General features: G+C 47.8%; 1 protein-coding gene across 3 annotated transcripts; it reads left to right on the top strand.

The window, feature by feature from the left end:
- The first annotated feature begins 1,071 nt into the window (after positions 1-1,071).
- On the top strand, positions 1,072-10,287 carry LOC125434253. Of its 3 annotated transcripts, none has more exons than XM_048499373.1 (9): positions 1,072-1,131; positions 4,116-4,190; positions 4,376-4,435; positions 4,608-4,675; positions 4,957-5,055; positions 5,180-5,345; positions 5,668-5,732; positions 5,895-5,990; positions 7,991-10,287. In XM_048499373.1, the coding sequence occupies exons 2-9, from the start codon at positions 4,154-4,156 to the stop codon at positions 8,252-8,254; spliced, it is 855 nt and encodes a 284-aa protein (XP_048355330.1). In that variant the 5' UTR covers positions 1,072-1,131; positions 4,116-4,153; the 3' UTR covers positions 8,255-10,287. The 3 variants fall into 3 exon arrangements, with proteins under 3 accessions (XP_048355330.1, XP_048355331.1, XP_048355329.1); XM_048499374.1 differs by having other exon boundaries at positions 1,099-1,131; positions 4,074-4,190; XM_048499372.1 differs by lacking the exon at positions 1,072-1,131 and adding an exon at positions 3,802-3,859.
- Positions 10,288-11,772: the final 1,485 nt, after the last annotated feature.

Here is an 11,772-nt window from a genome sequence, read left to right as displayed (position 1 = left end):
GAGTGCCAACAACAGGGCTTGAAGGCTGAGACCTTCACCTGATATTGCTTCCCTTCCTGGCACTGGTATTCAGATGTTTACTGTTCCTGAATGTGGGATTCCCTTTAGTCACCATGGCCAGTAGCCACTGATAGACGTGTCCTCTATTAATCTGTCTAATACCCTTTTAAAGCTGCTTATGCTTGTGACCATCATCCTTGAAGCTACCATTTATATCCTGGAGTTTTGCTATGTAATATCACTGGCCTAGCTGGAAGCTTCTATCTTCCCCTTTTGGAAACCCATCTGACTGCGTGCTATGTCTGAATGGAAGCAAGCACCTCAGACGTGTGTTTAAAAATGGTTGGGCCGTCCGTCCATTTATGTGATTGCAAAACATTTGGTAAGCTGACAGGAAAATCCTGTACAACCTAAGCTTGGCACCACAGGAGCACTTTCTCAAGGTCTTGGTCCAGAACTCAGAAAACTTTGGGTCACCAGCCTGCCTACCTTTTCAACATAATATGATACAACTGAGGATTCTTCTGAGGTTGGTGTTGTTATTTTGCTTTGTGTAGGTCTTTTAGAGAAGGAGGAAGAGTTGGTTTTCATACACTACCTTTCTCAACCTTTCAGGAGCCTCGAAGTAGCTTACAAACTCCCTCCCTTCCCCTCCCCATAGCAGACACCTTGTGAGGTAGATGAATTTAGAAGAACTGTGACTAGCTCAACGTCACCCATCATGTGCAGGAGAAGGGAAACAAACCCAGTTCACCAGACTAGAGTCCACCACTCTTAACCAGTACAATCAGGAAGGCTGAAATTCTTCATGAAGCTTTTGTGACTTTGCAAGCACGCACACACATCCCACACAATGACTCTGCAGCATGCAGACACAATGACTGCAAGCGCACAGCACGCACATCCCTTTCTTAGCAATGGGCTGAGCCCCAAGTAGGGAGGGAATATTTACTGCCTGCAAAATCAGGGAACCAAATCCCTCCATCCCTACCACTCAACTCGGTTGGTGCCGTCTCTGCCTGGGCGGAGAAGAGGGCTCCCCACGGGACACCTATTCTGCTAGTGTTGAAGGTAATGAGAAGTTGCTCAGACAGGCAAGCAGGGCTTCCCCGTAGGTGTCAAGTGAGCCAGGTGAGTGAGCAGAACCAGGTGGGTTTATTTGGAGGAATGATGTGATTTGTCTGAGACTGAAAGGGTGGTAGGGTGAATGTTCTAACAGCAGGACTGCCTGAAATTCCATTCCTAACGAAAGTTAAGGTGGCTTGCCCAGTATTCTCAGTTCAGGACGAACCATAACAGGGGGTGGAGGTGTGGACAGATGACTGAATGACTTCTCTCCACTCTGTCACTATGTGGGGAGCTGCCCTGTTCTCCTTGTCCAGTTCTGCAAGACAAGGGAATTGGAGGCCTTTCAACAGCTCATTTGGTTGTAGAATGTGGAGAACTTGGGATGCTCAGAATACAATGAATGTTTTTTTATCACAAGAGGGTGAAAAACATGCAATGCAACCAGATACAGCCTTGGTCTTTTGTTTGGGCTGCATTTCCACTGGGGCCATCTGTTTTGGTACAGCCAACAGCACCACTTGGACTTGTACAGTATGCTAGCAGATGTTGAGCAGTATCTTTAGGGGTTGAGGCTGGAGGGGCCTAGTGCTCTTTTTATGTCTTTACATCTCTCCCATCCCCAAGCAAATAATTCAGAAGAAGCCACTGAAAGGTGTGGGGATGGCTTTGTGAATTATCTAATCCTCTCAAGCTAAGCTTCATGCAGAGTTGTTTACTGGGCGTTGGCTAGCCCTTGTTGGTAGGCTGTATGTTTCTGTTCTTGACGTTTGTCTGTGGCTCCACTTTCCCCTCTGAGGGAAACCTAAAGAGGCTGTTGCTGGGCCAACCATGTGTGTCATTAGCGAGCAGCTTTGGGCCTTGGGGCTTGTCGTTTTCCAGTCTCCATGGCAGCCATCAGCCCCTTCGGAGCTTTGGAAGCGTCCCTTGTCTTGTCAGGCTTGTAGGATCTGTCTCCACAGTGAGGTCGCCTTCTGATGTTCTTTCTTCCCTCTCCCAATTGCATCGAACAGCCCAAAGCACCCCAAGCCGAATTGGCACACTCCTTCTAGGTCAGGGGTAGGGAACCTGCGGCTCTCCAGATGTTCAGGAACTACAATTCCCATCAGCCTCTGTCAGCATGGCCAATTGGTTCCCTACCCCTGTTCTAGGTCTATCCAGTTTACAAGGCACAAAATAGTCACATATTTTCATGAGGGCATTTCTCAGACATCTCTGATAAGCCCAGAAGCTGTCGATAACAGTTGTTACTGTAAAAATGTTCTTGCTAGAGTGGAGCTCATCAATCAAATACAGCTCCAAGCTAGTGATTGAAAGGAGATATTATATCCCAGCCCCTGAAAGGAAAGGTTTCCCACAGAGATAGGACTTCTGGAAGAAACTTGGCTAGCGCTTGGGCAACCCCTGAGCAGGAAGAAAACTCTATAAAGAGCAGAAGCCATTGTAGTGAATGGCCTTCTAGTTGGTTGACCATTTCTCCATTAAAAATATCCAAGAAAATTTACATCATCACCAAAATCAAAGCACTGAAAACGGTGGAAGCGCTCTCCTACTGGTTAGATAAAAATCAGTGGAAGTTGTCAAGTTGTTCTCTGCTAGTAAAAAATGTTGGATAATGATACACGCAGAAATGCAAAAAAATTATTCAATTTCAAATGGACCCAAAAATTATGCTGTTAGGTACTTTAAAAAAACAGTCTACCAAAAAAACAAGAATTATTTCTGTACTTATTAACTGCAGCAAGGGTCACTGTTGCATCCAGTTGGAAAATGGAAAGATTTCCTGTGCAAGAAAACTGGGAAGTCAAAATGAGAGAGTATTTTAGCATGGCTAAACTGACTAATTTTGTCAAAGACCAGAACATGAATTTAAAAAGACATGTAAGCCATTTTTTAAGTATTATATAGCAGAGAGACTTACTTAGACATATACATAGTTATTTATGATGTTATGGTTTATGTATCTAAAAACATTGCGTACCTTTTATATACATATAAAATTCTAAGTTACGTGTATGTACTATTTTAACATCTTGATTAGAGTATGGACCTTTTAAAATCGTGTAATCTTTGTCTATGTGTATGAAATTATACATATCTATTAGCTTTTAGAAATATATAGTAATTGAGAATGTTATATTAAAACTAATTCGAAATGATGAATGATAAAGGTTGTTTTTTAATCAGTATACAAGTCAATAACAGCTCATCTTTATTATAAATGCAGATCCATGTTGTGTTATTATCATCTGTGTTTACTTATTTTTCATTTGTTAATTGTTTTTCTCCTTTTCTGTAATTTTTGTCTGTAAAATAAAAAAAAAAGTATCTTTAAAAAGTTGTTCTCGGCTGCCATTGAGAGTGCTTCCCAGGAAGATCCAGGTGTGAACTTTGCTGGGTCTCTCTAGGCTGTGAATGACCAGATGGGAATGGGTGGTCTTGGCTAGCATCAGTCCTAACAGTGTGAGACATAACAGAGTCAAAGAGAGAGCATGCTGTGGAGGTTTAGTGCTCTGTAGGTCCAAATGAGTCACACACACTAGGTGCTTGTGTGGGACCTGGCACCATCCTGTAGGGAGTGAGCTGCCGCCAGTGGCACAAGGTGTCTTGTGAAACAGATGGTCACGTATGGTCACCTTGGTGTAAAGAGCAAAAAGAGTCAACAATTTCCTCTGAGAAAGCAAGGCTAATGAGTGTTCTAGCAGGCTGGCGGCCCCTTTCTGGGCCTCTCCTCCCCCAGAAGCGGTGATTATGGTCAGAGCATCGCAAGCTCAGGAACGAGATTTTGCCCAAGGTAAACTGATTAGATGGAGAAACAGTTCGGCAGCCATATGAGAGTACCTTTTTATTCTTTTCAGTCCTGGCATAAAAGGCCAAGAGAGTGGCATGAATTGTGAAATTGAGTTTGGGCTGCCTGGTAGACAGGTGGCCATAGGTGTTTGGGTGGGGGGTGTGCATTTGACTGTTAGGCCTCATATCTTGGTGGCATTTGCTTTCCCGACTCTCAGATTCCTCCTTCCCCCTCAAAGTGCATGTGTTACTCTCCTCAGCCCGAGGTCTCAGTAGCAGCAAGTCCCTGTGGTTAATAATGGTACATCCGAGCTACCGGATCACGCCAACCCAAGGTAAGAGCCTTCATTCTTGTACAGAATAGGAACTTTTATGGGTTGTGGGCTCTTTGCATGGAGCATGCTCCTGGTCCAGACTGAAAAAAGGTTCTAAACATTTTCAGAACAAGCTTGGAAGCTCCTGAAGAGATGTGCTTCCCTAAAATTTCTGCCAGCACTGATCTACCTGTCTCTTTCTGTAGGCTTCCTTCTGTTCTGGGCTGCTCTGCATTTCAGCACCTGGGATCTTTGCACACCAGTAGGTGAGAGCAAGAAGTGCATTCTGGGAGCGAAGAAGAGTGGCTGTAACCCAGGACATGCCTGTGTGGTCTGGCTGGTCTCTTGGCAGGGAGGGTGAATCATCTGGATTTCCCATCCCAGAGACCTTCACCTCCTCCATGGCTGAGACTGCCTCTGTTCACTCTTCTCTTCCAGATCCTGGGCCCATTTCAGGAGCTCCCCTGGTCTCAGACAGAGGAATGAACCAAACAGGCATGATGCCCGTAAGAAAGCTCATCAACTAGCTGAACCCACAGCATGTTGGGGATCAGGATGGGAACTGCAGGGCGGGAGGGTTTTCTGGAGAAGATCTTTCATGGGACAGGAAGTCTGTAGATGGTAGAGAAGTCCTTGCTGGGCAGATGTGAGAGCTACTGGAAAGCAAGGTGGTCAACCACGAGGAGGGATCAGGACTGAGGAAAATGTCTCCTGGCAAAGCACTGGGGAGGTGACGTGGCCAAGGAGCCCCTTCAGACTTTGCAGTCACTGCCTCTTCTCCTTACAGCTCACCTGCCAAAGCTTCCAGTGCTCTGGGGAGCAATGTTACCAGAATGAAGCTCACGGCAACAACACGGAGCCCTGCCACAACGCAACACACTGTGAGGTGGGGAACCCCAAGGCACCCTCCCGCTCAGAAGAGCCATGGCTTTTACCAGAGAGAGGGTGGGTTGTAAATCAACCTGGAGAAACCACAGCTTATGCGGCTTATGCTTCTGTGGCTCTTGCAGCTTTACCGGTTCAACAGCACCAGCTACACAGCCCGGTGCAGCAGTGAGTGTGGGAGCAGCAACACCACTGAGATGTGCATGACCAATGGCAGTGTGAGCATGAGCGTGTGTACAATGGAGTGCTGTGCTTCACCCAACTGCCTCAGCCTCAATGCCACAGCCTACGGTAAGTGAATCCAGCAGGAGGTATTTCCTCAGCAAACGGTGTGTTTTTTCTTTAGCTACCCATAATACTAAAATGTGGCCTCTGTATGTTTCAGGCTTCCGCTCAGTGGAGAATAAGCAAGTCTAGTGGGACTTCTGGGCCTAGTTTTATTATCAGGCAGGCCTTTCCTGGTTTTCTGGGGGCAGAACTGCCCCTTCTCACTAGATCTCGGGAGCCAAGAGCTGTTTTAGAAAGATGCCACCACAGCAGTATGTGGTTTACAGCTTCCACTGGAGGTCATCAGCCCTGCCCTCACCCTTTTCTCCTTTCATGTCTTTTCCAGGAGACCTGCCACCCACCACCACACCAGCTCCCACGACAACCACCACAAAAGCGCCTCCCAAAAATGTACGTGTTGTTTCATGTTTGCACAAGCTGGGGCATTTCCTGAACTCCTTGCCCAGCTAGCTGTGGAAATAATGTTTTCCTCCCACTGTTCCATGCGCCCTTTTGCCCTGCAGTGGGAATTCTACTCTGGACCGTGACCTTGCTTGTCTTTTGTCCTTCCAGGGAAAAGTGTGCTCATCCTTCACCTGCCACGGAGACGGCTGCTACAAGGGCCAGAAGGCCTCAGCTGGCTGTATTGTGGGCTTTGACTACTGTGAGGTACTATGACTTGTCTGACTTCCTGACGTAGACCTAAATTCAGATCCTTGCCATACTGCGTTGCTTCTGTCAGGGCCTGACTTACAAGACTGTTTTCCAGCTTAATTCTCCTCATGACCCCCCTTCCAGCCCAGCCCAGACTAAGGGGGCAGGGTGGTGGGATAACCATAGTCCACAAGGAGTCATACACATTACCAGGCACCATGCACGTAGGTAAGGGGGCGGGGTTTTCCTCGGGTTTGAACCCCCCCATTCATGTCCGAAGCTCCGCCCACCCGTTTGTGGGTTTTTAAAACGTTTTAGTGCTTTTTCGGTTTTTGGCCTGCAGGGGGCGCATTGTTTGGGCTAGCAGCACCAAAATTTCAGGGATTGTTTGGGGGACTCTCCTGATGATACTACCCGGGTTTGGTGAGGTTTGGTTCAGGGGGTCCAAAGTTATGGACTCCCAAAGGGGGTGCCCCCATCCTCCATTGTTTCCAATGGGAACTAATAGAAGATGGGGACTACACCTTTGAGGGTTCATAACTTTGGACATCCTGAACCAAACTTCACCAAACCTGGGAGGGATCATCGGGAGAGTCTCTTATTGATACCACCTAGGTTTTGTGAAGTTTGGTCCTGGGAGTCCAAAGCTATAGACTCCCAAAGGGGGTGCCCCCATCCCCCATTGTTTCCAATGGGAGCTTAGGAGATGGGGCTACACCAGGGGTAGGGATTGGCCATGCTGACAGAGGCTGATGGGAATTGTAGTTCCTGAACATCTGGAGAGCCGCAGGTTCCCTACCCCTGGGCTACACCTTTGAGGGTCCATAACTTTGGACCCCCTGAACCAAACTTCACCAAACCTGGGTGGTATCATTAGGAGAGACTCCTAAAGATATCCTGAAAGTTTGGTGCTTCTAGCTTAACCATTGCACCCCTGACAGCAGGCACCCCCCAAATTTCCCCAGATTCTCCTTTTAAATCCACCCCCTTCGGCATGGATTTAAAGGGAGAATCTGAGGTCCTCAGTTTAGAAGAAGAAGAAGAGTTTGGATTTATATCCCCCCTTTCTCTCCTGTAGGAGACTCAAAGGGGCTTACAATCTCCTTGCCCTTGTTCCCTCACAACAAACACCCTGTGAGGTGGGTGGGGCTGAGAGAGCTCCAAAAAGCTGTGACTAGCCCAAGGTCACCCAGCTGGTGTGTGTGGGAGTGCACAGGCTAATCTGAATTCCCCAGATAAGCCTCCACAGCTCAAGTGGCAGAGCAGGGAATCAAACCTGGTTCCTCCAGATTAGAATGCACCAGCTCTTAACCACTACGCCACATTGAAAGTGATGCTGTTTCAGATTCTCCCTTTAAGGTGGATCTAGTTTAAACACCATTGAAAGTGATGCTGTTTGGGGGTGGATTCCTGCATCACAGCAGCTGCCCCGGGGGTGGGGGGGGGCAAAACTCAGATTTTGCACCAGGCTCCATTTTCACTCTATGCCTCTGCCCAGAGGAGAGCTGCAGGGGAGGGCAGGGCAGGGGAGTCTGCCATCCCCGACCTCGGAGAGCTGCTTTTATAAGTGCTAGGCCAGGGGCGGGGTTTGGGGAGGCGTGGCCATGCCCTGGGGCGGGTGGGGGTGTGGCCCCCCCAACCCCCCCCCCATAAAAAGTCTATACATACGTCCCTGCCAGGCACCCCTCTCGTCCTGTGTCCGGAGTTGAGAGTTTGTATTTGGTGTTTGGCCAGAGAGATAAGCTGGGATGGTTTCTGGTGTACCACTCACTCTGCTGCCCAGCAACTCTCTGCCTGAGCTGGCAGAGAGCCGCCATTTTATCCATGTGAATTGACCTCTGTAGTCTGGACAGCAGTGATAATTCTGGGAGATTTCAAGGTCCCACCAGGAGGTTAGCAACCCTATTCTAGACCTTGGCAATCCTCGGCCTTTCATGGAGAGGTTGTAGTTCTTCATTCAACAGGGCTGTTGATTGCAGCCACATCCTGACCTCTGCTTTTTCTTCTCCCTTTAGATGAAGAAAACAGGACCCCATTACGTGGCAGGCTGCAGCAAGCTCTGCAAAACATCTGGCAAGCCCTGCACCACTGGATCCACTAAGCCCTGCTTTCAGGAATGCTGCCAAGCAATGCCCAAAGCCAGCTGCCTCAAGCTGGATGGCAAAGTGCACTTCAACCGGGCCAGGTCCCTGGCTCCAGCCTTTCTGCTTCAGCTTCTGACTGGGGCAGCGCTTCTGGGTCTGAACTACGTCCTGTTGTTTTCCTTGGGGTCCCACTGACAACTGGGCCTCTGAGGTTGAGGAGTGGGCCTTAGGGTCTGACACCAGGCCTGTGGGCTAGCATGACTCCCTCTTTTGGGTTAGGACCTCTTTCTGGAAGAGAAGGAGCAGGCATTCAGGAAAAAAATACTCTCTCCATTTACCTTGTACTGGGCAGAGCTTATGCACTATGCTTTCTGTCCCAAACCTTTGGCTTGTGTATTTTGCCAATGGAGTTCATCTCTCTACCTGCCTCTCGCTTTGCTCTAGTTGGACCAGGAGCTGGGCTGGAGCAGCCACTCTGAATCAAAACAGCAATACCCCTAAAATAGGGTTGCCAACTTCCAGGGGGTACCTGGACATCTCCTGCTATTACAACTGATCTCCAAATTGCAAAGATATGTCCCCTCAGAAAATGGCTGCTTTGGAGGTTAGCCTCTATGGTGTTATATCCTGCTGAGGTACCATCCCTCCCCAAACCCCTCCCAGACTCTGGCCCCCAAATCTCCAGGTATCTCCCATCCCAGAGTTGGCAACTCCACCCTGGAAATAGCTGTCAGGCCTCACCTGCTGTTTATTGAGGAGATCTGGGAAGTGGGGAGGGGTTGCTTCTTGTATACAACAGGCCTAGGCAGGCTTGTGTGAAGAAGTGGCCCTTTCTGGCACGGGTGATCTGTCCAGGCTCTGTACCAATCCAGTGATTTGCCAGAGCTCAGCAGCAGGGAGGACTGATTTGGCAGAGGGTGGGAAATAAATCTTTTAAGTCACAGAGGGGAGGAAGAGAAGGCCTTGAGTTGGTCCTGGTGTAGCTGAACCCCTTCCAGATGTTGCTGCTCCTCCTCCATGTGTGAAGGGCAGTCTTTCACCCTCCGCTGCTGGGGATGTTGCCTTCCCCACTGTGGCAGCCAGCATCCCTACAATGATACTTAAGAGAATTTTCAATCATCCTTTCTTCTCCAGTTGCCCACAGGATGCAATAAGTGATACTGAAGATCTAGCTGGATAATGGTTAGTGGTGAAGGGAAGACCCAAGAAGCGTAAGGGGGCTGTGTTACTGCCCTCCCTTTGCCCAAACTTTGCTGCTTTCTAGGATTTAGGAGTCTTTGGCATCATGGCTGTTGCTGTTGCTCCACTGGTCTGGCACAAATGTTGGGAGGAAAGGACCCTGGACCACAATTGTCACAAGTACCCAGGACCTGATATAGGGTGTTACTGGATAACTGAGAATAAGGGAGCCACTGCTATTAAACGTAGCAAACATGTAAGCAGAAATTTAATCAAAAGGTCCAGCATTTGAAATCAAATACAACAAAGTGCACATTTCTCAGAGATCATGGGTTAGTTTAGCATAAGCATAAGCATTTTATTGTCATTGTGCACGCACAACGAAATTTACAGCAGCATTCCTCGATGCACACAATTTCAGACTCATACATCATCCTCACTTTCCCCTTCCTCCACCCATCCCTACACAGCCCCAAACACATCAACCAGAAGCCGCGGAGTTTAGCATAGCCACAGCTATGCTAGAAGGAAAGGGAGAGAAAACGTAGGGGTGAGCCACTGATTTCATGCCTGTCGTGGGATTCTTAGAACTATCTGGTTGACTACTGTGAAAAGGAGAGTGTTGACTTTGAATGGCTTTTCTGGTACTGGTAAGCTAGATGCGGCTGCTTCAGCAAAGGGCAGAGGGATTCAAAATGTGACTTAAATTCATGCTACCACGGGAGAACTTGTACAATTCTTCAGCTTTGATCGCATGATGTTTCTCCTTGGCCCCAATTCTATAAAATAAAATGTTCATTATATAGTCCTAGTAATGGTCTGTAGGAGTGAAAGAACTGCTTCTTTTTTTAAAAAAAGAAGGATGAAACTCTAGCTTTCCTCTAGGGTACAGCTATTCTTTCAACTTAGCTGCATTTTTAAACAAAAGAGGAACTTGTACGATCAGAACCTTTCCAGGCTGGCCATAATGCCCAAGTGGCTCTTTGCATGCTGTTTAATTTGGAATTGCAGTCTTTGGTATGGGAGTAAAATATAGGGGGAAGCAGAAGGGGGGGGGCAGGTTTGGGCCTCAAGCTCAAGGGAGGGGCTTTAATTTAAACTATTGGGCACTTGATAAGTTTCATAACATGTAATGTGCATCCCTGCTGGACCAAACTGTGACACACTATGGCTACAATCCTGAAGGCACTTTCCTGGAGTAAACCCCACTGAACAGTGGACTTACTTCTGAGTAGACCTGCTTAGGATTGCTGCGTTCCTCAGCTTAAATAAAAAAAATCAAACAATCTCGCTTGGTGTTTTGCTTTCTTTTCATGGATTGTTATTTGTATTTTCAGGAGGGAGGGCAGCATGGGATAACCCAATCTCCTCAGATCTCAGAAGCTAAGCGGGGTGGGTACTTGGAAGGGAGACCTCCAAGGAAGTATCTGCAGAGGAAGGCCAGGGCAAACAACCTCTGCTTCCCACTTGCCTTGAAAGCCCCTTGTTGGGTTTGCTGTAAGCTGGATTTGGCACTTTACACCCACATTTGTATTTTTAAGGCTAGAGGCCTCAACAAGTGGACCCAAGAGGGCTGGGCAAGAAATGGTTTGTGCCTGTAGGAATCCCATTGCCAAATCAGTGTGGCAGTTTGCTCAGCTTTTGTGCATCACTGCTGCCTGCTTGTATAAAAACTCTCCGAAAGAGCCTCATACTGTTCGACAGTGGAATGCACTACCTCAGAGTGTGGTGGAGTCTCCTTCTTCGGAGGTTTTTAAACAGAGGCTTGGTGGCCATCTGTCAGGAGTGCTTTACTTATGTGTTCCTGCATTGCAGGGGGTTGGACTTGATGGCCTTTGGGGTCTCTTCCAACTCTATGGCTCTATGATTCTACTCTTCCTAGAGGCAACTAAACATCATGGTTCAAAGGGAAAGCACAAACGAAGAGCAGGACAATGAACTCCAATCATCTTATCCGAGAACTGCCTCCTACACAAAACATTGGTTTAGGGGAGGAATCTAGCTATTGCTGCCAAACTTATCCAATGTTCTGTGTTGTCCTCTTGTCTGTTTTTCCCAGACTGGGTTGGGGCAATATTTCTGACTGCATCACTACCTTGTCCAGCACAGACTAGAAAAGCAGCAATACAGCTAGCAGAAAGGGCTGGGTGATAGTGCTGTTTCCTGGCCATACTGCTAGGGTTGCCATTTTCCAGAAAGCGTCAGGAAATCCCCTAGAATTACAACTGATCTCCAGACTGCGGTTATCAGTTCCCCTGGAGAAGATGTCTGCTTCACAGGGTGGACTCCATAGTTTTATACCCATCCTAAATCCCTCTGTCCACAAACCCCAGTCTCCCCAGGTTTCACCTCCTACATCTCCAAGAGTTTCCTAACCCAGGTCTGGCAACCTTACACACTGCCCTTTCGCAATATCCCGCCATGTATACATTTCCATCATTCAACAGCTCCGATTGCAAAGAGGAGAGGAGGTCAAAACAAAAGTTTGAACAGAACCAACTAACACCGGGGAAGGAGAAAAAACTCCTGCATAT

This window comes from Sphaerodactylus townsendi, linkage group LG06, assembly GCF_021028975.2.
Source record: "Sphaerodactylus townsendi isolate TG3544 linkage group LG06, MPM_Stown_v2.3, whole genome shotgun sequence".
Taxonomy (NCBI): Eukaryota; Metazoa; Chordata; class Lepidosauria; order Squamata; family Sphaerodactylidae; genus Sphaerodactylus; species Sphaerodactylus townsendi.
The sequence above is the reverse complement of the archived record's forward strand: the minus strand, read 5'-3'. Positions and strand labels throughout refer to the sequence as shown.

What these genes read in the sequence shown, in the direction of transcription:
- LOC125434253 (XM_048499372.1), top strand. Translation starts at nt 3,817, where the DNA reads ATGGTCAGAGCATCGCAAGCTCAGGAACGAGATTTTGCCCAAG. An exon ending in ACAACGCAACACACTGTGAG is followed by an intron (nt 5,056 to 5,179) that starts GTGGGGAACCCC and finishes TGGCTCTTGCAG; the next exon opens with CTTTACCGGTTCAACAGCAC. An exon ending in TGGGCTTTGACTACTGTGAG is followed by an intron (nt 5,991 to 7,990) that starts GTACTATGACTT and finishes TTCTCCCTTTAG; the next exon opens with ATGAAGAAAACAGGACCCCA.